The sequence below is a fragment of the Triplophysa dalaica genome, chromosome 22 (assembly GCF_015846415.1).
Source record: "Triplophysa dalaica isolate WHDGS20190420 chromosome 22, ASM1584641v1, whole genome shotgun sequence".
In the NCBI taxonomy this organism is placed as follows: Eukaryota; Metazoa; Chordata; class Actinopteri; order Cypriniformes; family Nemacheilidae; genus Triplophysa; species Triplophysa dalaica.
Genome location: NC_079563.1, coordinates 15,506,274 through 15,528,199, shown reverse-complemented (window position 1 = coordinate 15,528,199; position 21,926 = coordinate 15,506,274). Strand labels below are relative to the sequence as shown.

At 38.8% G+C, this 21,926-nt stretch overlaps 2 protein-coding genes across 2 annotated transcripts; both read left to right on the top strand.

The window, feature by feature from the left end:
• The first annotated feature begins 2,646 nt into the window (after positions 1-2,646).
• On the top strand, positions 2,647-14,065 carry rsf1b.1 (remodeling and spacing factor 1b, tandem duplicate 1). Its single transcript, XM_056736482.1, has 16 exons — positions 2,647-2,855; positions 3,776-3,867; positions 4,080-4,172; positions 4,351-4,556; positions 4,696-4,841; positions 4,987-8,222; positions 8,392-8,667; positions 8,743-8,847; positions 8,928-9,007; positions 9,151-9,205; positions 9,328-9,446; positions 9,535-9,602; positions 9,685-9,895; positions 9,973-10,205; positions 10,842-11,018; positions 11,186-14,065. The coding sequence occupies exons 1-16, from the start codon at positions 2,702-2,704 to the stop codon at positions 11,716-11,718; spliced, it is 5,784 nt and encodes a 1,927-aa protein (XP_056592460.1). The 5' UTR covers positions 2,647-2,701; the 3' UTR covers positions 11,719-14,065.
• Positions 14,066-15,444: 1,379 nt separating this feature from the next.
• On the top strand, positions 15,445-17,315 carry LOC130411449 (zona pellucida sperm-binding protein 3-like). The gene is made up of 8 exons (XM_056736068.1): positions 15,445-16,023; positions 16,097-16,218; positions 16,320-16,423; positions 16,502-16,679; positions 16,749-16,866; positions 16,934-17,019; positions 17,094-17,176; positions 17,254-17,315. The coding sequence occupies exons 1-8, from the start codon at positions 15,445-15,447 to the stop codon at positions 17,313-17,315; spliced, it is 1,332 nt and encodes a 443-aa protein (XP_056592046.1).
• Positions 17,316-21,926: the final 4,611 nt, after the last annotated feature.

Here is a 21,926-nt window from a genome sequence, read left to right as displayed (position 1 = left end):
AACATAGTTCATAACAGAACATGATTCTGAAACTTATCTGGTATTGAGCTTGCAGCACAACGATTGCGGGTTCATTTTCAGGAACACATTTTTTACATTCATAACATATTCTTGGTTGCACGCATGTGTGTCTATTATTTTTCTCACTTTGAAACTTTGTTTGTGCCTTTTCTATCTGCATTCAGCCAGAACCAGTTTTGCCAATGTACCCTGTGATCTTTCAGTTTCTGAAAGAGGAATAAACATCTTTTCAAACGCAAACATGGCTTAAAATGAAACTAGATACATCCACTTCTGACGCAGACATGAATTCATGTCTACCAGATTGCAGCAGCTGAGACCTGCCTTATGTATGCATAAATACTTGCCTTGAAGAGCACAAGCGCATCTATAAATATATCTCCATGTACTGGAGAAAAGGTCATTGGGTCACTTTCAATCAATGTACAAGTATGCATAAAAGCTCCATATGTGGTCATTTGTCATACAAGAAAGCCTAAATGTTTTTGCATGCATAAGCCACATTAAAAAAATAAAACATTGAAATGCATTACCACATAAAAAAGTGTGCTCTTTCTTTTCCAAGTAATGTCACATATCATATGATCTTAAGACCCCAATGTTTCAATCAAACGTAATCTGCCTTTCACATTCCAAATTAATACACCTACCCCATCATGTCACATCATTCTGTGTAGTCTATTGCTGTGTCAACTGTCCAGCAGCTGCCTGCCAGCAAATTGTGCCACTGAGACATGGGTGATGGAATTTAAAAAGTCAGGAATCTCTGTGGCCCTACTTACATAACGTGGTTAAGTGAAAATCTGTATTTTCTAAATTACAAATGCTGTGATGTTTTCACACATTAAAGTTTATTACACTTTTTAATGCAAACCTTCTGAATTCCAAAACTGCTGAATCTTACAATTTCCCAGTATGCCTTGCTATGACTCATGAATGAAAATGTTGCATTCCTGTCAGACCACTTTTAACAATCTTTATTTAATATGCTTTCATTATTTAAATGATTTACCGATCTACATGATAAAACTCACATGCTTATTATGCAAAATCGGCTTAAAGCAGTCTGTCTTGAAAATGATTTTGTTTCAGCCAATCGGCTGTTTCAGAAACTCAGAAATTCAGAAAGGTATTACAGCATTTTCAATTAAATGAATAACCAGCATCTTTGTGAATGCACAATGAAAATGCAGTTACAGTCACTTGGGATTATCCATTAGCAGTAGAAGTCAATAGAGTATTCAGCACACAGTACAGATGTCTTCAAGAATGTTGATTGTGTTTCAATGCCCATGAGGTACAATCACAAGAGATAATGTTGTGTCCGATTGCATAAACTAAAATATTGAATGTATTTGTAATTTCCTTATACTTACATGACTAAAACTATTTTTTTTATTGTCTTTGATTCTGGTGTGGTACTTTGGAAAAAGGTACCCAAAGGTAAATGATTTTCAAAGATCACATGATCTAAAGAAATATCACCACTTAACACTACTCCAGCGAGTTTATACTTTAAACCACTTTCCAAAACGTGTATTTCTGAAAATTGTCTGGAAACACAAAAATCAACCATTTTCTAAATAACGCAAATATTTTATAAAACTCTGATTACAGTTTGGAAAACTGACACCGATTGACAACCATTACTGAATGTTCTCACATCACTAATGTTGTTTGTCATTTTATGTGATGTGCTTGCACAGAGTTTGCCAGTGCTGAGGGTGCATACCGGTTTGACATTTTGTATTGAATGTCCTGATAATAGGCCTATAGTGTGTATTTAGGTTTCAGGTAGCTGTTCCCACAATTCAAATGGGTAAATAAACATATAAACATTAACATGCAGAACAATCCTTTTGGGGAGGGTTAGGTTTAGAGAATAGAAAACATAAGTTCAGTCTAAAACAACAATGCCTTTGAAAAGTCAGTGTGTGTATCACGTTTAGCCTCCTGAGTTCTACCTCCGTTGAAGGGATCATCCAGTTCTCTCTATGAGGTGAACACACTAAATTATGCTTGTTCGAAAATATATAAATGCAGAAATTTGTGTTTGGAATTTGAGGTTTAGGTGTGGGGGTCTAGTGTTTTTTAATCTGGGGCATGGCATCGTTACTACCATTAGGTCAGAAACAATAGTCTATAGCAAGTCCTCACGAAGACACCAAAAGAAACTGCTTGTGTGTAAAGACGAGAATAGATAAATTGATAATATCAGATGCCCTCTGCTGGTTACCCTTTAACGTGATCAAATATTCAATACCTCGGATGGCATTATTTTGAATGCATAATATGATGTACTCATATACATGTAGTTTAGTGAGCTACAAAAAGTTTCGAATTGATCTGTACGATACTTTAATATGTGGAAATAGTATAAACATATCGTATAAGTTATATGTAACAAAAGAGGAGACCAAACACCTGCACATTCTACTGTTAATAGTCTGCATTGAACTCACAAGCAGTTGTGAACATGCACATATATTATTTATACTGTTTCACGTGCACACCGTGTCATTTAATTTATTCATTATTACTTTCTTTTTACATCTGCTGCGACTGCTTGTTTGTTTACATCGGTTTACCGTCTGCCGCAAGGGGTTCTGGTCCATGTGTCTGCCATAGTCGCGGTGCATTGTGGGGAGGTTGTGGTCCTCCAGCAGCTCGGTTCGGAATAATGTCTGCCTCGGAGGCAGCGGACGTTTCTTCCCCGGGTTTGTGCCCGAGCTTTGCCGTGATCTGCTCGTTTTTGGAGCGGTATGGACCTCTGCTGGACTTACCGGAGGTGTCGTTCCCGATGCTCGAGCGCAGTCTGCAGGAGAGCAGCGCGGGTGAGACTCTCCTCCATTGTTGCTATCAAGCCGCTGTAGATGCGTTCACTCTTGGCTTTAAAGGGTACTCGGTAGTCCCATTGCGAGTGACGGTATTTTTGTTGATTGATGTGTTTCTAGTGTACGGGTTTTGCCTGTGATTTTGGTGTTTTGTGGAACGACGCGTCTTATTCTGCTTTATGTGTACATCACACCGAAGAGAGACACACTGCAACTTCACCTGGGCTTTTATGTGACCTTTTGCATTAGAAAAAATAATTATGTTTGCATATATCGATGTGTGTTTCGTGAAGAGATTAATATTTTTGTACATTTTTTGGCAAATAATAATTTGGCATGAATTGGTGCGATGTTGTTAATGCGCATGCGCAGAACGTGTAAACTTCCTGCTCTCGCTGCTGGGAGGGAAAAATAACAATATGAGATTCATTTGTCAAACTTTGGTGAATGTAAACAAACATTATTGTCCGTGATGTTTTCAAAGCACATTTATACACAGTTGTTTTAAGGATGGAAATTATGAAAACATTTAAGTCACTTTATATTATTTTTATTTATTTATAACAGTAAAACTGTAAAATAGTAGTATTTTGGCAGAAGCTATAGCTAACATCGTTAATGTTCCTGTGGGTTGATAAACTGACTGAGTGTCTTTGATAAACATTGAAAATCCATTACATTTGGAAAAGCTTTGCCAGGTAATAACAACAAGATTATAAATGTTGTCTAATATTCATCCAAAGTGTTAAGTTATTTTGAAGGAAACCTTATTTGCATTTGAGTAGTCGCTCAATTAGGAATATTACAAAAATGTAATAATTTTCTCTTCAAAAACTTACACATATACAAGCATGCTTCAGACGGTCGAGTGAAAAATAGTGCATTCATTTTCCATTCATATTTTATTATGTTGTTCACAGTTCCTAAGCTCCTTGTTGACCTTCACGTAAAATTACTGAGGAAAATCGGCAAGTCTGTATCTGCAGACAGATGGGAAAAGTATCTCATTAAAGTGAGTCTGTTACATCCAACATCAAACATATTGTTTTACTAGTTATGTTTTTTTTTTAAAATAAGTTTATGGTATGAAATATTAGTTATTTAAATGTGAATATGTAAACATCCATTTGCATAGCAAGAGGCTTTATTGAAGTGTTTATACTTTGTATATACAGTGTGACAAAGTTATCAGTTTAATTTTGATGTCTCTGCTTTTTGCTGTAGCTCTGTCAGGAGTTTAACACCACATGGGCATGGGAGTTGGAAAAGAAGGGTTATGGAGAGATGACATTGGAATCTAAGATAGGCATACTGAAGGTAAGACATTTGTTGCATTGTTTACTACAAGGTTGATGGCACACACCACTAAATTGCACTGGTTATGAAGGTGAAAGCTGATGTTATCCATTTGTAAAATTCAAGGTGAAAATTATCTATTTTTGATTTGTATGTTTGTTAGTGTTTTGTTACTTAATCAACTATTTCTTTTTAACAGTACTTGTGTGAATGTCAGTTTGACGACAATGTGAAGTTCAAAAATGCTATTAATGAAGAGGACCCAGATAAAATGCGTCTTCAGCCTATCGGCAGAGACAAAGATGGCCTCATGTACTGGTTTCAATTGGACCAAGACCACAATGTGAGGATCTATGTGGAAGAACAGGATGATCTGGATGGATCGTCCTGGAAGTGTATAGTAAGGTGAGGCTTTTATAATCTGTAGTGGAATTAAATTAATTCTTTCAGCACTTTTTATTCAGCACTTTTTCATCATGTGGGCGGGTATTCATTTGTCAAGAATGCATAGCAACAAAAACAACTAGTAATTTTCCAAATGCAGAAATAGAGACGATCTGGCTCAGATTCTCGGACTTCTGAAGACTCAGATTGATCCAGCGTTATTGGTGAAGAAAGATCAGGAGGAGGGGCCATCCAGGAACAGTCTGAGTCCAGATGATGAGGAGAACAAGAAGAAGGAGATTGAAGGTATGGTAGATATATAGATAAAAAAGTTTGAATAAACAAAATTGTGTTTCTGTACATTCACAATGACCTTAACTTTGAGAATGTTCTAATATTTGTTTACTGTTTCTTCCTTTACTTTAACTGTTTGTGTTTTGGCTTCCTGCAGAAATCGAAGATGAGAAAACAAAAGACACAACGTGTCTTGATCCATCAGAAAATAAGGAAAACATATCGGAGAAAAAAGAGGTGAAGGAAGAGGTCACACAGGCCACGGAGGCTTCATCAGAAAAGGACACTAACGTGAAGGAAGAGCTGCAGAAACATTCAGAGACGCCAAATGGCACTGGCGTTATTACTGGACTAATTAAAGAAGAGCCACTGGATGAGGAGCCGAAAGTCAAAGACCCATCAACAACTACACAGAATGCAGAACAGACAGAGGAGATGAAGAGAAAAGTTGCAGTAGAAACTCAAAGAGCCCTAAAAAACGACCACCAAGCTAAAATCCCTTTAAAAAAGCGTGAGATGAAATTAAGTGAAGACTTTGACTGCAGCACTGTGCGGAATACACCTGTTGCTCCTGTAAAGGAATCACAGATGCATAATGATGATAGCAGATTAAGTGACGATAAGATCAACGGCCATGTTCCCAACCCAAAAGAAAAAGAGAGCGAAAAACAGAAAGGTTCAGAAAATCTTCAGAAGGAAACGACCGATAAGAATTCTGAAAATCTGCTTTGTGAATCCGTAAAGGAGAACAAGGAAGATCTGATGGAGGAAAATATGAACACCAGTGAAACCAGATTTTGTTCTGATGAACAGATGGAAGTGGAGAAACCTGATGAATCCTGTCCCTCTGTCATAGAGGAAGAGAAAGAAAAATCAGAAGCTTCACATGCAAAGATCCCCGTTGAACAAGAAACATCAGCATCATTGTCAGAAAAGACAGCTAGTGTTGAAGTTATAACTAAAAATAAAAACATTCCCAATAGGTTAAGTGCTGCCGATTTGGATGCTTCACAACTTGCAAGAGAACAGCAAAAGAACGATTTCTCAAAAGAAGAACCACAGAAAGATTTGACACACGATTTAAAGAAAGATCTATCAAAAGAAGATGAGCCCAAGAAAGATCTCCCACAAGAAGAAGAGCCCAAGAAAGATCTCCCACAAGAAGAGCCCAAGAAAGATCTCCCACAAGAAGAGCCCAAGAAAGATCTCCCACAAGAAGAGCCCAAGAAAGATCTCCAACAAGACGAGGCCAAGAAAGATCTCCCACAAGAAGAGCCCAAGAAAGATCTCCCACAAGAAGAGCCCAAGGAAGATCTCCAACAAGATGAGGCCAAGAAAGATCTCCCACAAGAAGAGGCCAAGAAAGATCTCCCACAAGAAGAGGCCAAGACAGATCTCCCACAAGAAGAGGCCAAGAAAGATCTCCCACAAGAAGAGGCCAAGAAAGATCTCCCACAAGAAGAGGCCAAGAAAGATATCCCACTTGCAGAGCCCAAGAAAGATATCCCACTTGCAGAGCCAAAGAAAGATATCCCACTTGCAGAGCCAAAGAAAGATATCCCACAAGAAGAGCCCAAGAAAGATCTCCCACAAAAAGAGCCCAAGAAAGCTCTCACACAAGAAGAGCCAAAGAAAGCTCTCTCACAAGAAGACCCCAAGAAAGATCTCCAACAAGAAGAGCCCAAGAAAGATCTCCCACAAGAAGAGCCCAAGAAAGATCTCCCACAAGAAGAACCCAAGAAAGCTCTCCCACAAGAAGAGCCCAAGAAAGCTCTCCCTCAAGAAGAGCCCAAGAAAGCTCTCCCTCAAGAAGAGCCCAAGAAGGATCTCTCACAAGAAAAGCCCAAGAAGGATCGCTCACAAGAAGTGCCGAAGAAGGATCGCTCACAAGAAGTGCCGAAGAAGGATCTCTCACAAGAAGAGCCGAAGAAGGATCTCTCACAAGAAGAGCCGAAGAAGGATCTCTCACAAGAAGAGCCGAAGAAGGATCTCTCACAAGAAGAGCCGAAGAAGGATCTCCCAGAAGAAAAGCCCAAGAAAGCTCTCCCACAAGAAAAGCCCAAAAAGGATCTCCCACAAGAAAAGCCCAAGAAGTATCTCTCACAAGAAAAGCCGAAAAAAGATCTCTCACAAGAGGAAGAGCCCAAGAAACATCCTGCACAAAAGGAACCCAAGAAAGATCTCCCACAAGAGGAACCTGAAAAAGATCTTTCACACGGAAGTCCAAAACCACCCAAAGACAACAATGAATCCAATGAAGACCCTAAAATTCTAAATCCATCAGAACAGACAACAAATGTGTCCAAAGATAGTCTACAATCTATCACTGTAATGGAGACCGAACAGTCCAAGCTCTCTAAAATAGAGAATACCTTTACCCATGAAAAAATAAAAACACATTTTCACACAGAAGAATCACCAAACCCATCAAATCTTGGAGAGAGTCAAGTAAAATGCAGTCAAGAAGAAATAAAACCTCACCACATCACCACGGAAAAAGAATCAGAACCTGAAACAGCTACTGTTGTCTCAAACTCTGAAGTTCTGTCTGAAGGAGACAAGCTGTCAACTGATGTTCCCTGCAAACCTTCTGAAGGGCCTCAAGACAAAACAGGTGAGCAGTCCGCCTACCCTCGATCGGCTTCTTCTGCTGAGGTTGAAAATGCATCTGTTTGTGATTCAACCAAGAAGAAAAACACAGAGAAAGGGAGATTTGAGGAAAAATGTGATACAGCTGCGACAGAAGCAGAAACGTCTGAAACTACGAAAGATAAAGGTGAGGAAGAACTTTTAGGTGAAGTCAGTGAAGACGCAAATAAAGCTATAGAGTCAAAAGCTGAAGGAAATCGGAACACCGATCACCCAATGGACGTCAGTTCAGAGATCGTTAAACCTGATGACATTCAAGGATCTGAAACCAAAACAAAAGAGAAAAAGGAATCTGATGTTCCTCCAGATAATAAAACGGTCCCAAACATACAATGCGAGGATGACAAAACCAGAGGTTCAACAGAAGAATCTAAAACAAGGGATGTTCACGATAAGGTTAAACTAGGAGAGGAACAAGAAGAGACGAGTTATGCGTCTTCACAAACGCAACAAGCTAAAAGACGAAAGAAGACCAGGATCCCAGCTCACAGACGAAAAGTGGAACTCCATAGAGAGGAAGCAAGGGGGGATTCAGAGTCAGAGACTACCGATGGGAGATGCTTGAGGAGATCTCCGAGGATCTGTAGACCTACCGCTAAACTGGTGGAGATCCAAGACAGGAGGGCAGAGAGGAAGCCGATGACTCCGGCGTCAGAGAAGGATAAAGAGGAAGAGGAGGAAGAGGAGGAGCCTGTGCAGAAGAAACCGAGGAAAGTGGAGACAGATGGCCAAACAAAACCAAAGGTACTTAGAAACTTTATTGAGTGGTTAGAGCAGACTTCTTTGACACTTATACAACACAAGTTTAACTCAGTTTTCACCAAAATTTGCGGACTATTTTGATATCACAACATTGTTATACATTTGATATAAATCAAAAAAATCTAAAGCCATTCACAATGTAACCCATCAGGGTGGGAGGCGTCGAAGACGGACACAATGGTCTCGCATGAGGCGTAAAAAGAAGGGTTCGGAAGACGATGAAGACACCGTCGAGGAGAGTGTAAGCGAGGAAGAGGAGACGGAGGAGGACGACAGTGATGAAGATTACAGGGTGGAGAAGACCATGAAGAGAAGGAGGAACCGAAACCGAGAGCGGCGCAGCTCCGACTCTTCTACCTCCTCATCAGAGGGTGAACCCAACGATGACCCTTGCAAACACTGTGGCCTTCCCAATCATCCCGAACTGGTGCGTCTGCGAGCCGCAAAACACCCTAAATTTAGTTTCCCGGTGTGTCTGATTTCTCAGTTTTTGTTTTGGTAGATACTCCTGTGTGATTCCTGTGACAGCGGCTACCATACTGCCTGCCTGCGACCTCCGCTCATGATCATTCCAGACGGGGAATGGTTCTGTCCCCCCTGCCAGCATGTAAGTGAATGCAGAAGAGGATATTTGTGAATCTTAATTTTTGGGTAGTCAGGTGGTGATGTCGTTTATTTGTTTTGCAGAAGCAGCTTTGCGACCGGCTTGACGAACAGTTGCAGAACTTAGATGCCGCTTTGAAAAAGAAAGAACGTGCAGAGCGAAGGTGAATGAAGATGAAATGACGTCAGAAAACCACATTTCATGCAGTAGCTCCATTGCCACTCACATAGGAGCTGTTTATATAAAAAATTACATTTGTAGATGAGAATTTTTTGTTAAAGCCAAACGGGTCCCGTTTTTTTACAGGAAAGAGCGGCTTGTGTACGTTGGCATTAGCATGGAGAACATCATTACACCCACTGTAAGTGCATACCAAGATAGTAATTAATATTTACAAATTTTGTATTAATTGTATATATTCTATATATATCACTGTTTAACAGGAATCAACAACTATATACAAAAAGTCATTTTTTATTTAAGGTGGAGGTGGAGGAAGAAAAAGAGGTGGATATAGTGAAAGAGAAGGAGAAAAAGGAAATAAAAAAGAGCAAAAGTTGGGGGCGAAGGTCAACCAGGGCCAAAAAATGCATAAGCTACAGGTACATCATCTCCCATCAATATTTACAATCATTTCTCATATTTTCTTATCTTAAATATTTACAATATTATCGTGATTTGCTGTTTCAGGTTTGATGAATTTGATGAAGCAATCGAAGAGGCAATTGAGGAAGACATCAAAGAAGCTGAGGGAGGAGGTACATAAGCATTTTCTTTGCGCTCGCTTCTGCTTTTTCGCTTTGTGCATGCACATTGCTCAAGTTTGATGTTTTTAAACAGGAGCCGGACGGGGGAAGGACATGGCAAACATCACCGGTCACAGAGGAAAAGACATGTTCACCATCCTGCAAGAGGAGGGGAAGGAGAACGGCCAGCCGCGGCAACCAAGCGCAAATCAGAAGAGAAAGAAACGACGGCGTCTCAACGATCTGGACAGCGACAGCACAGTGGATGAGGAGGAGAGTGAGGATGAGTTCCGTCTTACTGACAGGTAACATTGAAACATTTCGATCACCATTGTTTGTTTGTTGTGAGAGTCGCAAGCTTAATTCTCAGCCTGGTCCACAGCTCGGAGGAAGAATTTGTGGTGTCCAATAATGATGCAGAGAGCGAAGCAGAAGTTCAGTCCAAAGAAGAAAGCGATTTTGGGAGTGAAGGTGACAACCCGCGGATACGACCTTCAAAAAGGCAGGCCAGCCGTGGGCGAAGGAGACTGCCGCCACGCAGGAGACGCAGACCCAGAGGATACTCCGATGATGAGGAGCTGGAAACTGATGAGGAGGAGGAAGAGGAAGAAATTGGTGAGACTTTCCCTTGCGTTTATCTCATGGTGTTTTGTAAAAACAGGAAACCAATTAGTGCAATAGAACTTGAATAGTTTAATTTATGATAACTGTAAGCTTTATCCAAAACAACATTTGTTTAGCTTGCCCATATTTATAAAGACATATATATATTGTTTGTATGGAAAAAGTCCAGTGTCTGTTGAATTTCAACAAAATCAACCCTCAGGAGTGATATAAAGTCATCCTACAGCAATGTGAAAGACTGACAGCATGACAAGACCCATGAAAACTGTGATAAAAATCGAGGTCATCACATAAAAGTAATTATTGAACTTCTAAAAAATACATGTAGAAGTATTGCTGTTGTATTGCCTAAAAGTGAATACCAACTTGTTATCTTTGCAGTATTTGAGATCTGAAAAAATATAGATCATCTTTCTGTTCTTTAGACCTGTAACTTTTAGACCAAGTTCATTTTGTGCAAATCCAGGAGAAATATTGTTAGAAGTTCACTGAATGAATCAAAAATAATTATTTTACCTAAAAATATATAGACCAATTGAAAAACATTATTACTGCTTAGTAAATTTTTAAATCAGAAAAACTGATTTAAATATATATAATAAGAAACAAAAATGTGTTTGTGTGCAGGGACGGAAGGCTCTAGTGAATTCAGTGACAGTGATCTGGACGTCCGCTGCCGCCGCTCCCACAGAAGCCGTAAGCAGCAGGTGAATTACTGTGAAAGTTCAGATTCTGACGCCTCGCAGGGCAGCACCAAGAAAGACAAAAAGAAGCGCAGACGCCTTTCCAGCTCTGACAGTGAAGGTCAGTCCTATTCACAAATCTTTCCATAATTATTTATGGATTTTACAGATTGAAATATCAGATCATGAAAGACATGTCTTTTGACTCGTGGGAGCAAGCATTGGAATAGCAGCGCACTACAATTATACAGACTAATTTGATTTGACTTTTTTCTTATCTTCTCACAGCTAGTTTCCAGTCCGGGGACTCTGATGAAGAAGAGAGGAAGCCCAAAAAAAGGAGAGCAGACTCATCCGAGGAAGAATCCAGAAAACAGCGCAGACGTCTGTCCCTCAAACGCCGGAGGGAGTCGGAAGATGATGACGACGACGATGATGATTCGGACGAATCCGAGGAAGAGGATCGTCCTATACGTAAGCGCGTGAACAGGATCGATTCCGATGACAGCGAGAGTGAGGAGGAGGTGAAGAAGAGCCCGACAGAGAAGGACACAGAGGAGACCGTCGTCAAAGGGCCCAGTCCACTAGACTACAACTTGGTGGAGCTTCCTTCCACGAATGGACAGAGCCAAATCAAGGGTTTAGAGGGTCTCGTTTCACGACCTGGAGCGGGGCCGCTGCCTAAAAACAGCAACGCCCCTTCAGCTGTATCCATGGCGGCCAATGGCCTGGAGATGCCCCCCCAGCAGGAGGAAGATGAGGATGACCTTTTGGGCGTTACAGACCTCGTAGACTATGTCTGCAACAGTGAACAGTTGTAAGACCTTGCATTCTTTTTTTTTTAAACCTTCGTCCTACGCATCCACTGTCAGCATCATCCATATTGTATGATCTTGACATTACTCTCGGATCCCGAACCGTACACGATCCCTCTTTAATGGGCTAACAGACGAGACCAGAGACTGAATGCTGCAGAGGTCTTGGATTCTGCCCTCAGTGGCACATCATAGCTGTAAATATTTTATTGAGCAAAAGTATCAAGGAAAGGAGAAATTCTTTCCGAGAAAATCCCCTGAGATATTCCTTTTCAGTATCTTTTTCCTTCTTTGGTAAGAGGGATGTGTCTCAGACACAAAACCCTCTCTGGAAACAACCTCTAAAACCTCTTTTTACACTAACCACATAGCCATTCTCATTAATAAATCAGACGTCGGACGTAGAGACTTGTTTTGGTTGATATGAGTTTTCACATTTTGCACATTTCAGAAAGAAGAAAATTGGACCCAAAGTGGATGGACTTTGTATGCTGGAAGAGGGCGGGGTTAGTGTGGATGGCCATCAGACGAAATAAGCCAAGCCGCATTTTGAAGTTTCACACATTGTTTGATATTTGCTCAAAAATGCAAATGTCTTTCGTTCGATTCTGAGGCTCTTTTTAAACGTTCATTTTAAAATCTGGCTGGAGTGGAAATCAAATTTCTACCAATTGGTTTTATAGTGTCATTCGGTGAGAAAGGTTTTTATTAAATAATGTCATTATAAGCTTTGTTTTGTTATAAACTTTATTATTACTAAAATTGTCATTTGTAAGGTTATTATTGCTTGGTCAGACAGCTGCTTTCATCATTAAAGCAAAAAATGTCTAGTGCAAAGCTCATTTTCTAATTCGATTCTTCACTTGTACTCCTATGATTTATGTTTTTCTGAAATTTTTATAATTTTTTGTTTTTTTAGCATATCCCCATTTTTTGTTTAAACACTATTCAATCAGGCAGCTTGTTGATGCTTCAAATGCCAAAACTTTTACTTACAAATTTTAACTTACTTTTTTTTACCACTCTGATGTGCTGTTGGTTTTATGAGCGATTCCTCCCTTCGAGAAGATTAGGGTTGTTCATCTCATGACGATCAAAGGGATTCATAATTTTTTTCACCTGTCCTGTTTGTCTTTTTCAGTGCACTATATTAAACCGTGATTTTGTATAAATATTACCATTTGAAATGTTTTGCTTTTTTAAAATAACTACTAGTTATGTGTTGACAATGTTTTTTCGTCACTTTATAAAGCAATACATTTTTCCTAAAGATACACGAAAGAGATTCATCATGTTCACAATACAGAATCATCTATTTTTAAGGACGGATTTCGGTTATCTGGTTTTCAGCCCCTCTACTGCAGGCACACTGAAATCTGAAAACGTATACGAGAAACGTGGTATAATCTTGCATTATCCTCTTGTGTATATCTGTAGTTTTCTGCTGTAACATAGTTGAAGCATTTTTAAATCATTGAAACTACACATGGCAGTCCTTCATGATTGCAGCTGTTTATTATTTGTTTTGTAGGTACAATTGTACCCTAAGTGAGTTAGGGCATGTCTTACTGTTGTTTTCATCAATACATTGAGTTGTTGTTTTTGCTTTTAATGTTTTCAGTCTTGTCCCGTTTTCCTATGATTGCTAAAACATTTCCTAGAGCATCTGATGTAAACACCAAGAAACAGTGTAATTTTTGGGATGTCAGCGATCGACAAAAGCTATGTAAAAATTGTCTTGTAAAATAATGTTTGTCCTTGGCATGCACATGCGTTCTAGATGGATTTATTTGCTGTTGCAGCATTTGGGGAATCAAGATTAGATGACACGAAATCGGATTTCTCACAAATTTAGTGCCACTTTTTTTACAAATTAAGATCAGAATGCAAGTTTGACTGTAGATACAAACTTAAAGCTCGAAAGCACCGTTAGGTACTAGGCCACATCTTCTGATGTGTTTTATCAGTATTGGGTATGATAAAGAGAAACAAAAAACAAAGGTACATACACTGATTTAAAGCTGTGGCCCAGCTTTCATCATGATATGCTTTATATTTGTATTTCACAATCTGACAAGGTTTAATAATGGATTCCGGCCCCAGTGTTTTCAGATATTTGGCTCGTGTAGATTGACAGCGGATGACAGATGCCATCTGGTTCTAGCTGTTAGAGATGTCCTTTGTGTTCGTCTGTTCCTCTTTTGGACTTTTTGTTAACTGTATTGTAATTTCTTTCATATGATTTACAATCTTGTACATTTGTCATAATAAAAAATGAAATGAAATAAAACCTGGGCATTGACAGTGTAATGTTTAAAGACATGTAACTCATAAAAGAGTCTTGAAAGATATAGACCTTAATTCCAAGCACCATGGACAATGTAAACCAATCAAGATGATTATTATTCACAATACACAAATATATTCATAATAGGAGAAAATGAATGCATATTTTATGTTGCTTTCTGATTACATGAGATAAACGTTGAATTAAAAATTTTGTTATTTTTCTTCATTTTGTGATTTGAATACGCTCAATGTCACCAATGGCAACTGTTTATGAAGTTGCAATTCATATAGTGACCACATGGTGGCAGTGGCATCCAATTTGTGATAACTATGAGCTTTTACACACTTCAGTCAACACAGCATAGCCTACAGAACAAAAACTAGATTAATATGCTTAAAAACAGTAAGTTATTAAGTAAAGACCATGTTCCATTGAGTTACTTTCTTACCTTCTTACTCTTCATGCAGAGTTACATTGAGTGTGTGAGAAAGTCAGCTAAAAAATCAAGATGTGTAATGAAACAGGGCCCAACCGTTGTGTTAAAATGTAGAATTGCCACTCTTTGTTGTTCTGAAAAGAAAAACCGGATAAGTAAATGTTGGCTAGCTGTGTTTCATAAACAACAACAAAAAATGACTTTAAGAACATGTTTGTGTTATATTTTTCAAATGTATTTGTGAACCATCTATTTTATGACTTAGATTCTGCAGTGTATTTTAAAACAAAACATGATTTGATGACCAGGGTTTCATTAGTTCCTTTATCTTTTATCTTCGACTGTAGACTCTATAGTAGTTATTCGTATTGTTTTGTGAACTTACTGAGTTGAATTCAAACTTTTAAGAAAGGTGAGTGAGATTACTTGTTATAAGAATTCATAAAGAGTCTCATGTGATGCAAACTGTCCCTTTTAGTCTCTGTGCTGTCCAGCATATAATATAGGTCATGCTGAATCAAGTTTAACATACAACCACACCTCTAATCACAATACAATTGGAATGGGGAGAGAAAGGTTAAATTCACAATAAACGTTTTGAACTGATATGATCATGGTCCCTGTGAAGATGTAAAGAAATCTGTTTGTTTATTAAGCTTTATTATTTTAGATTCGCTTTTTCACAGTATGAATCTGTGTCTGCATTCATAAAAAGTACAAGAAACACAAAAACAAGTGCAGCTATGCTTTACGGTTGGTTGTGTTTAAACTTGACAGATCTAGTTTAAATATGCAATAGTATAGCTCTTAATACAAAGAACCCGTGATTTCCATCTGAGTAATAAATGTCCAACAACATCCACCTGTTGCAAGCTGGTTACGTAAATGAACAAGTCCAGAGAAGCATTACGCTAATCACTAAATGGTCGAAGCTGTCCTGATTTCGAGATGTATAAATGTTGATGCTGGGTTCCTACTGCTTCATGGAAATTCAAGTTTAGCAATGATGGGTATGTGGTTAACTGGATTTGGCTTGGCGCTTGTGCTTGCGACTGGTGTGTCTGATGCACAATGGCGAGGAAGATCAACTCAAACTCAGAAACCTCGTGCATTTAGGCCTCTGTCACATATGCAAGTTCCTCTGCAGAGTGAAACCAGGATGCCCCAGTTTCCGCAGACCAACAACCCCATGCTTGTGCCACAGAGATTTCCTTCTCAGTTTTCAATGCAGACCCCTGTTATGGCTGTTGGAAGGCCCGGTCAAGATCCTGTCGGTGTTCAATCTAAACAGCTATTGCAGGGCCCGATGGAAAAACTGATGTGGACCTTTCCAGGACTGCCGGAAGAACCGGTACAGCCAGAGATTCCTTTTGAGCTGCGGAACCCTGTTTCTCCCAATAGTGTTGGGGCTCAGTGTGGTGAGAACTTTGTGTATGTGGAAGTGATGGAGGACTTCTTTGGGACTGGAAAACGACTGATGGCTTCTGGTTTTGCACTGGGAGGCTGTGGACCAACAGGGCAAGACGATAATGCTGGAGTGCTCATTTTTGAATCTGAACTGCATGGATGTGGGAGCATGTTGACAGTAATACGACTGATCATCTTACTTAAAGTCTTAAGTTCTGAATAATTCTTGAGTAACATTCTTGTTTCTTCAGGTGACCGATGATGAGCTTGTTTATACCTTCACCCTGGTCTATTCTCCCCAAGAGGTTTCAATTGATATTCCTATTCTCAGGAGTAATGCTGCTGAGGTCCGCATTGAGTGTCACCATCCAAGGTAAGGTTCTGAGTTCTTTCAAGATGGCTGTAAACTCAAATTCATGTGGGTAGTGAAAAATTTGTCAGTTTGTGGTGACTAACTCTTTCTACAATCTACAGAATGCATAATGTGAGCAGCAATGTCCTGATGCCCACTTGGGTACCATATGCAGCTACTAAGGTCTCAGAAGAGTGGTTCATCTTCTCACTCAAGCTTATGACTGGTTTGTATCATACAGCTTTAGCTTTTAATGTAATTTCAACTTGATTTTGGAGACATTGTCTATTTTTCCTTTAAACAGATGAGTGGCAGTTTGAGAGACCTTCAAACCAGTACTTCCTGGGTGACATTGTGAATATCGAGGCCTCTGTGAAGACCTACAACCATGCACCTGTCCGTGTGTTTGTGGACCGTTGCATAGCTACTGCGTCCCCTGATGTGAACTCTGCCCCCAATTACTCCTTCATTGAGAATAATGGGTAAGACATGCCCATTTAGCCAGCATATCCTAGTAGTATGTCAGGGTGTTTAACTTGTTTCTTGACCAGGTGCCTGGTTGATGCCAAGTTCACCGGCTCGAGCTCTCGCTACCTGCCTCAAACTCAAATCGACAAGCTGCAGTTTCAGCTGGAGGCTTTTAGGTTCCAACAAATGAACAGTGGGCTGGTATGTATTTGCCTTCGTTGAGTACACAGTCCACTATTTGGAGATCTGAACCCTGTTGTCTTTGCAGGTCTACATCACATGCATTTTGAAGGCGGTTCCTGTAGCCACTCCAACAAATCCTGAGCAGAAGGCTTGTTCGTTCTCCCCTAATGGGTATGTTTCCCCCAAATAGCCTTCACTGGGTCAGTACGGTGACGTTTATCATTGAGGATGTCTTTGTTTTGCAGGTGGATGTCTGTAGATGGATCTGATCAGGTGTGTGGCTGCTGTGACTCGACCTGTAGTAGTGTTACCGGCCAGGTTGTTCAAGGTATGGGTTAACAAGGACGAACAAATTAATCTGATTATGGTATTGGAAGTTTCTCACTACTTGTCTGTTCTACATAGATCTACGCTGGGAGCAAGCATCTGTCGGGCCCCTCAATGTGAAGGAATTCAGACGACAGTAACTTGAAATGAATGTCAAGTTATGAATAAAGTTTTTTGCATGATTTATCTATGGTCGTCTTTCACATCTCACATTTCCCATTTTTATGGTTCGTTCTTGTCACTCCAAGCTTCTACCTTGTTAAGTGGTAATTTAAATGGTTTTAGTAATAAATAGAAATATAACATTAATAGGCTACTTACAGGAATTTTACTGTTTTATTAATGCATGTCTTGCAGTGCATCATGAATCTTTCTTGCAACTTAAGGTTATAGCTTTCTTTAAATGACACTCGATGAAATTAAACAAAGCAAATACTGTTTGAAATCGCATTCTTTTCTCTGTGGGCTTAGCCTCATTCCCTTTAGTTGTTTTAAACTTTTATACGTATTACATTTAAAATGGCCTAATCTCGTTTTTTTTTTTTACTACATATCTCTCTTAATTGAAATATTGAGACCGATGACAGTGCAGACAATTGCATCTTTATTCTGTTAAGTCTTTGTTTTTACATAATCTTTTGTGTTAAGATGTTGTGCTTTTAAGAAAAATATTGAATTGTGGTCAAGAGTACGGGCATAGACCTGTTTTTCCACCTTTTTTTCATTTCTATAACCCAAAGCATAAATTTAACACTAGAAAAAATCAAATGCACTGACCCCGGTCTTTTGGCCCTTTGAAGTCTGGGTTATGGTTGTATAGTACAGTGTACGCCACTTTCTTTTGTTAGGACTATGCCACTGGTTCACGTTCCTGGCATTGACTTCAAAATCTCTGCGGGAGTTCCTGTGAGTGTGAGCCGCTCTTTAACCATCTGATTCCTGCGTTACAAGTGGCATCACCATGGCAACAGCAAAGGAGTCAAGGCGACTGCGTTGTCACGTTGCTTTTATCTGACACTCGCGGTCTTCATTTTGATTCTGCACAGGGTTTTTTCGGTCCTATGTAACTTTTCAACAGATGTGCTTATTTGGAGACCAGCTGTGAAAGAGGATTTACTTGGATCTCATTACAGCGGAGTCTGAGTTGAATACTAATGATGCTTCTCTGCATGTTTACTGCTCACATATTCAAACTTTTAAGTTTCTACAGAAGAGAGTTAGGAACAGAATAGAGTAATGATGGGAGGGAAAGAGATATAATGCCAAGGGTGAGAACCCTCTGAATTTGGCCTCTCAATAAAGTGCATTTGCATTTGGTGAAAAAAACTCAATTTAAATGTACATTTGTGGGCCTTTTTTTTATGTTGGCTTCTAGTGAAGATAATTATTTTTCGAATAATTCAATTCAGTGTGTAGCAGACAGTTCAAGTTGTCTCATAGTATTTTTGGTTTTTTTTTCTATATTAAATTATAATTAAATGTTAATAAAAGGCATTTATTATTCAGTCAAAAATTTCTCCTTTCAGTTCATCTATTCTATCCAATGTTTCAGTATATAATATTCCCTAATGGTTGCTCTAGTCTACACTGATAAACCACTCTCAAGCGTGTGAACTCAGAAGTGTCTTTCGTTTTCTTTTGGTTGGGTTCGGAAAATCCACAGTGCAATCCTTTCAGACAGAATTGTCTTCCTTTTCAATTATACGGTGGTGTGAATATAGTTATGGGGGAGCAATTGCTTATGGGTCACAGTGAGGTCATTGTGAGGACATGTGAAGTGGGAAATGTCCACTCAAGTTCACTACTTCAGTGATCTGCAGGCGTTGAACATTTCTACGACCAATTTAAATGACACAAGGGCTCGATGGTAAGAAATATAACAGACATTTCTAATGGGTTACAAAGGAAAATAATGCAAAAAATTATTTTAGATCTAAAATGATCAACAAACTTTAGACTAATTTATTTGAATACTACTAAGTGATCACTAAATGAATCTCACAAGAGTCTTGTTTGGCTGATGCACATAATGTATGAAACATATATGCAATTCCTCAAAAAAATATATAAAAATTTTTTTCCTAATGTTACAAATGACAAAATTGTGGGCTTTACAGTATGTGCTACCCAGCCTTGTAACCTCCCCTCAATTGATAATTTATAAGAACATTTATTATACGCTTTTTTCTCAGAATTAAAATATTTCTAATTTGCTTTGTTATTTTTTTTTAATGAACTGTGATGCTGCTGAGATTTCCATCATGCCAGTGCTAGTTAAAAATCTTTGTTTATAGTTATAGAAGTTTTATTCTTCAGGATTTCAAAATCCCTCAAATTAAAGTATCAGTCTAATATTTTTTATGTATTAAATGATGTCACACTCTTTAAGAAAGTGTTTTGCATAAGAAAACTCATAAATACAGACACAGTGACACACATGGATTACGCAATTCTTGCCTCCGTTTTGATAATGTTGTGTTTTTAAGTCTATGATGTTTTGTTTTGTGAGGGCAAAGAGCCTTTTTACACAAAGTAGCATCCCTGTGGATGCAGTGAAATTTCTGGTGAATGAGCAGAATCTCTGCTAATGGGTTGTATGGTTGCTGGGTGATAAACCATTGATGCGGGCAGACACTCTGAGATTGCTCATCGCAGTGGGTTTTTAAAAGCCCCCTGAATCTCACCGACACCCAGCCAGCTCATCACTTCTGGAAAACCTTTACTCTGTCCTACTGACACAGATGTGAGTTCCCAGGGCAATCGTATGATTATTTATATTTACTCAAATATATTGATGGAGTATTGTGATTTTGGTTTCTTTAAGAAAACTGTGCATTATGCTTTGAATGATTTTATTATTGCACAAATTAATATAAATTCACTGCAATTCCTGTAGACCTGGTTGCTCTATTTTCTCCTCCATCCAAACCCCTCACACTCAACAAGTTCTGGGAACCCAGTGCACTCTCACAACCGCCCTGCTTCTCTAAAATCCACAAGTCTTCAAATGTGCTCCCTCAAAACTGTAAGCATGAAAGGCTGAAAGCTTCTTTTGTATTTCATCTCTTTTGTCTGCTGGGGGAGAGATGTAAGGGGTTGAGGGGGGCTGCTCTGTAAGTGTTTGGTACAAATACCACATTACAGGCAAGTTGTGTTTATGATTACTCTCACAGAGATCAGACAAAAGCAGAGACATTCCAAGAGTTCAGTGAAGAGGACGGATTCATTCTGAGTGAAGATAGAGACCTACATCATAACTCTATTCACATGGACCCCTCTGAACTCAAACCTGGAGAGAACGTATCATCAGATACCTTCATATACCTCACAAAACACACAAACCAAATCTGCACAAAGATATACAATAACAAATGTTTGTACAAGTAACAGTTATGACAGGAAATAGCTTATATTTTATTAACATTAACATTACATTTTCAGAGATTATATTTTCTTTATGGTTTCATAAACACGTTGTGTGGCCCAAACTTAACTTCCGGAAGGTCTTCGCAAATAATCAATAACTGTTATGTATTTTAATTTTCTTTAATAAAATTAATATGTACAATTTTAATTAATAATAATATAAATAATATATAAAACATATTTTATATTAAAACCAAACACAGACCAGAAGTTAACTCAAAGTCCCAGTGAGATTAAAAATGACAATTCTTATTTTTTTATGAAATATTGCAGCGATTACAGTAAATAGCTTCTCAATGTGTGTCATTTTCTTCTTTAAATTAATGTGCCCTCATAATCTTTAGTTAAAATCTGAAATGCACTTCTGCCCTGAAATGACTATCCATCTCAAATGAAGTAAACTACACAGCTGGCCGGAGCATAGGTTAAGTCCTCCCCTTCAACTGTAAGTCTGCTGTCAGTTTAATTTCATTAAATTCAATACAACACCTGTTTTTACACATCCAATCAATTCGGAGTGAAAAACGCAAGCCACGCCTTCTAATTTTCTGTTTAAAATTCATTTTCAATCGGAAATGTGTCACAGTGATCACAAATTCCAGTTCACAGGGACTTTAAGTCTTGCGAAGTGGTCATTAAGAAGGAAACTATCACATTTAAACAAACGACATAATGAAAATGTGTGCTTGAATAATAAAGCCTGCGTAATTTTGTGAATATCTTCCACTCAACAAATTGCTCCACAATTAGATTTGTATTTCAATGGATATGGCACGGGATGACGTCACCCCTGACTGAAAAAACAGATTTGTGTGAGAGTGCTTCACAAACTGAATAAGAACAGTTCTGTTTGACAGGTCTGTGAGAGAGGTGAGTGTGTGAAAAAACTCTTAGCCCACAGGAAGTCCCACAACCAATTTAAATAACTTAAAGATTTGTAGAGAGAGTGGAGAGATGCAGCATAGCACTAAAAGGACGCCCTTGAAAAGATTTAACCTTTTCCTTTTTAGGTCCCTCGGGATTCAGCTCGTTCTGGATTTAGGATGCATGTTGACTGTCACATGACTAATAACATGTTATCCACCCCCCACATGCCCTCTTAAAGAAAACATTGTTTGATAATATTATTCCCAGTATAGCTTTTGTTTCAGTTATTCTGAATATTTCAAGAAAGAAACCGGCAACAGCCCCTCCTGTCGTGCCACCACTGGGCCTCATTTGAAGTGTCTTGAGCATCTACTATTTGAAGTTGGCAAGCTCCTCCCATTTTTGAGAGTCCTAAGTATCAGGAGCTTCTTACTGGTGGAAGATTATTAAATTCCCAG

Excerpts from the sequence above, each read along its gene's own strand:
- rsf1b.1 (XM_056736482.1), top strand. The coding sequence starts at position 2,702 with ATGTCTGCCTCGGAGGCAGCGGACGTTTCTTCCCCGGGTTTGTGCCCG. Across the intron at positions 3,868-4,079 it reads GGGAAAAGTATCTCATTAAA|CTCTGTCAGGAGTTTAACAC; the intron begins GTGAGTCTGTTA and ends TTTTTGCTGTAG. Across the intron at positions 10,206-10,841 it reads GGAGGAAGAGGAAGAAATTG|GGACGGAAGGCTCTAGTGAA; the intron begins GTGAGACTTTCC and ends GTTTGTGTGCAG.
- LOC130411449 (XM_056736068.1), top strand. The coding sequence starts at position 15,445 with ATGGGTATGTGGTTAACTGGATTTGGCTTGGCGCTTGTGCTTGCGACT. Across the intron at positions 16,219-16,319 it reads ATTGAGTGTCACCATCCAAG|AATGCATAATGTGAGCAGCA; the intron begins GTAAGGTTCTGA and ends TACAATCTACAG. Across the intron at positions 17,177-17,253 it reads TACCGGCCAGGTTGTTCAAG|ATCTACGCTGGGAGCAAGCA; the intron begins GTATGGGTTAAC and ends TGTTCTACATAG.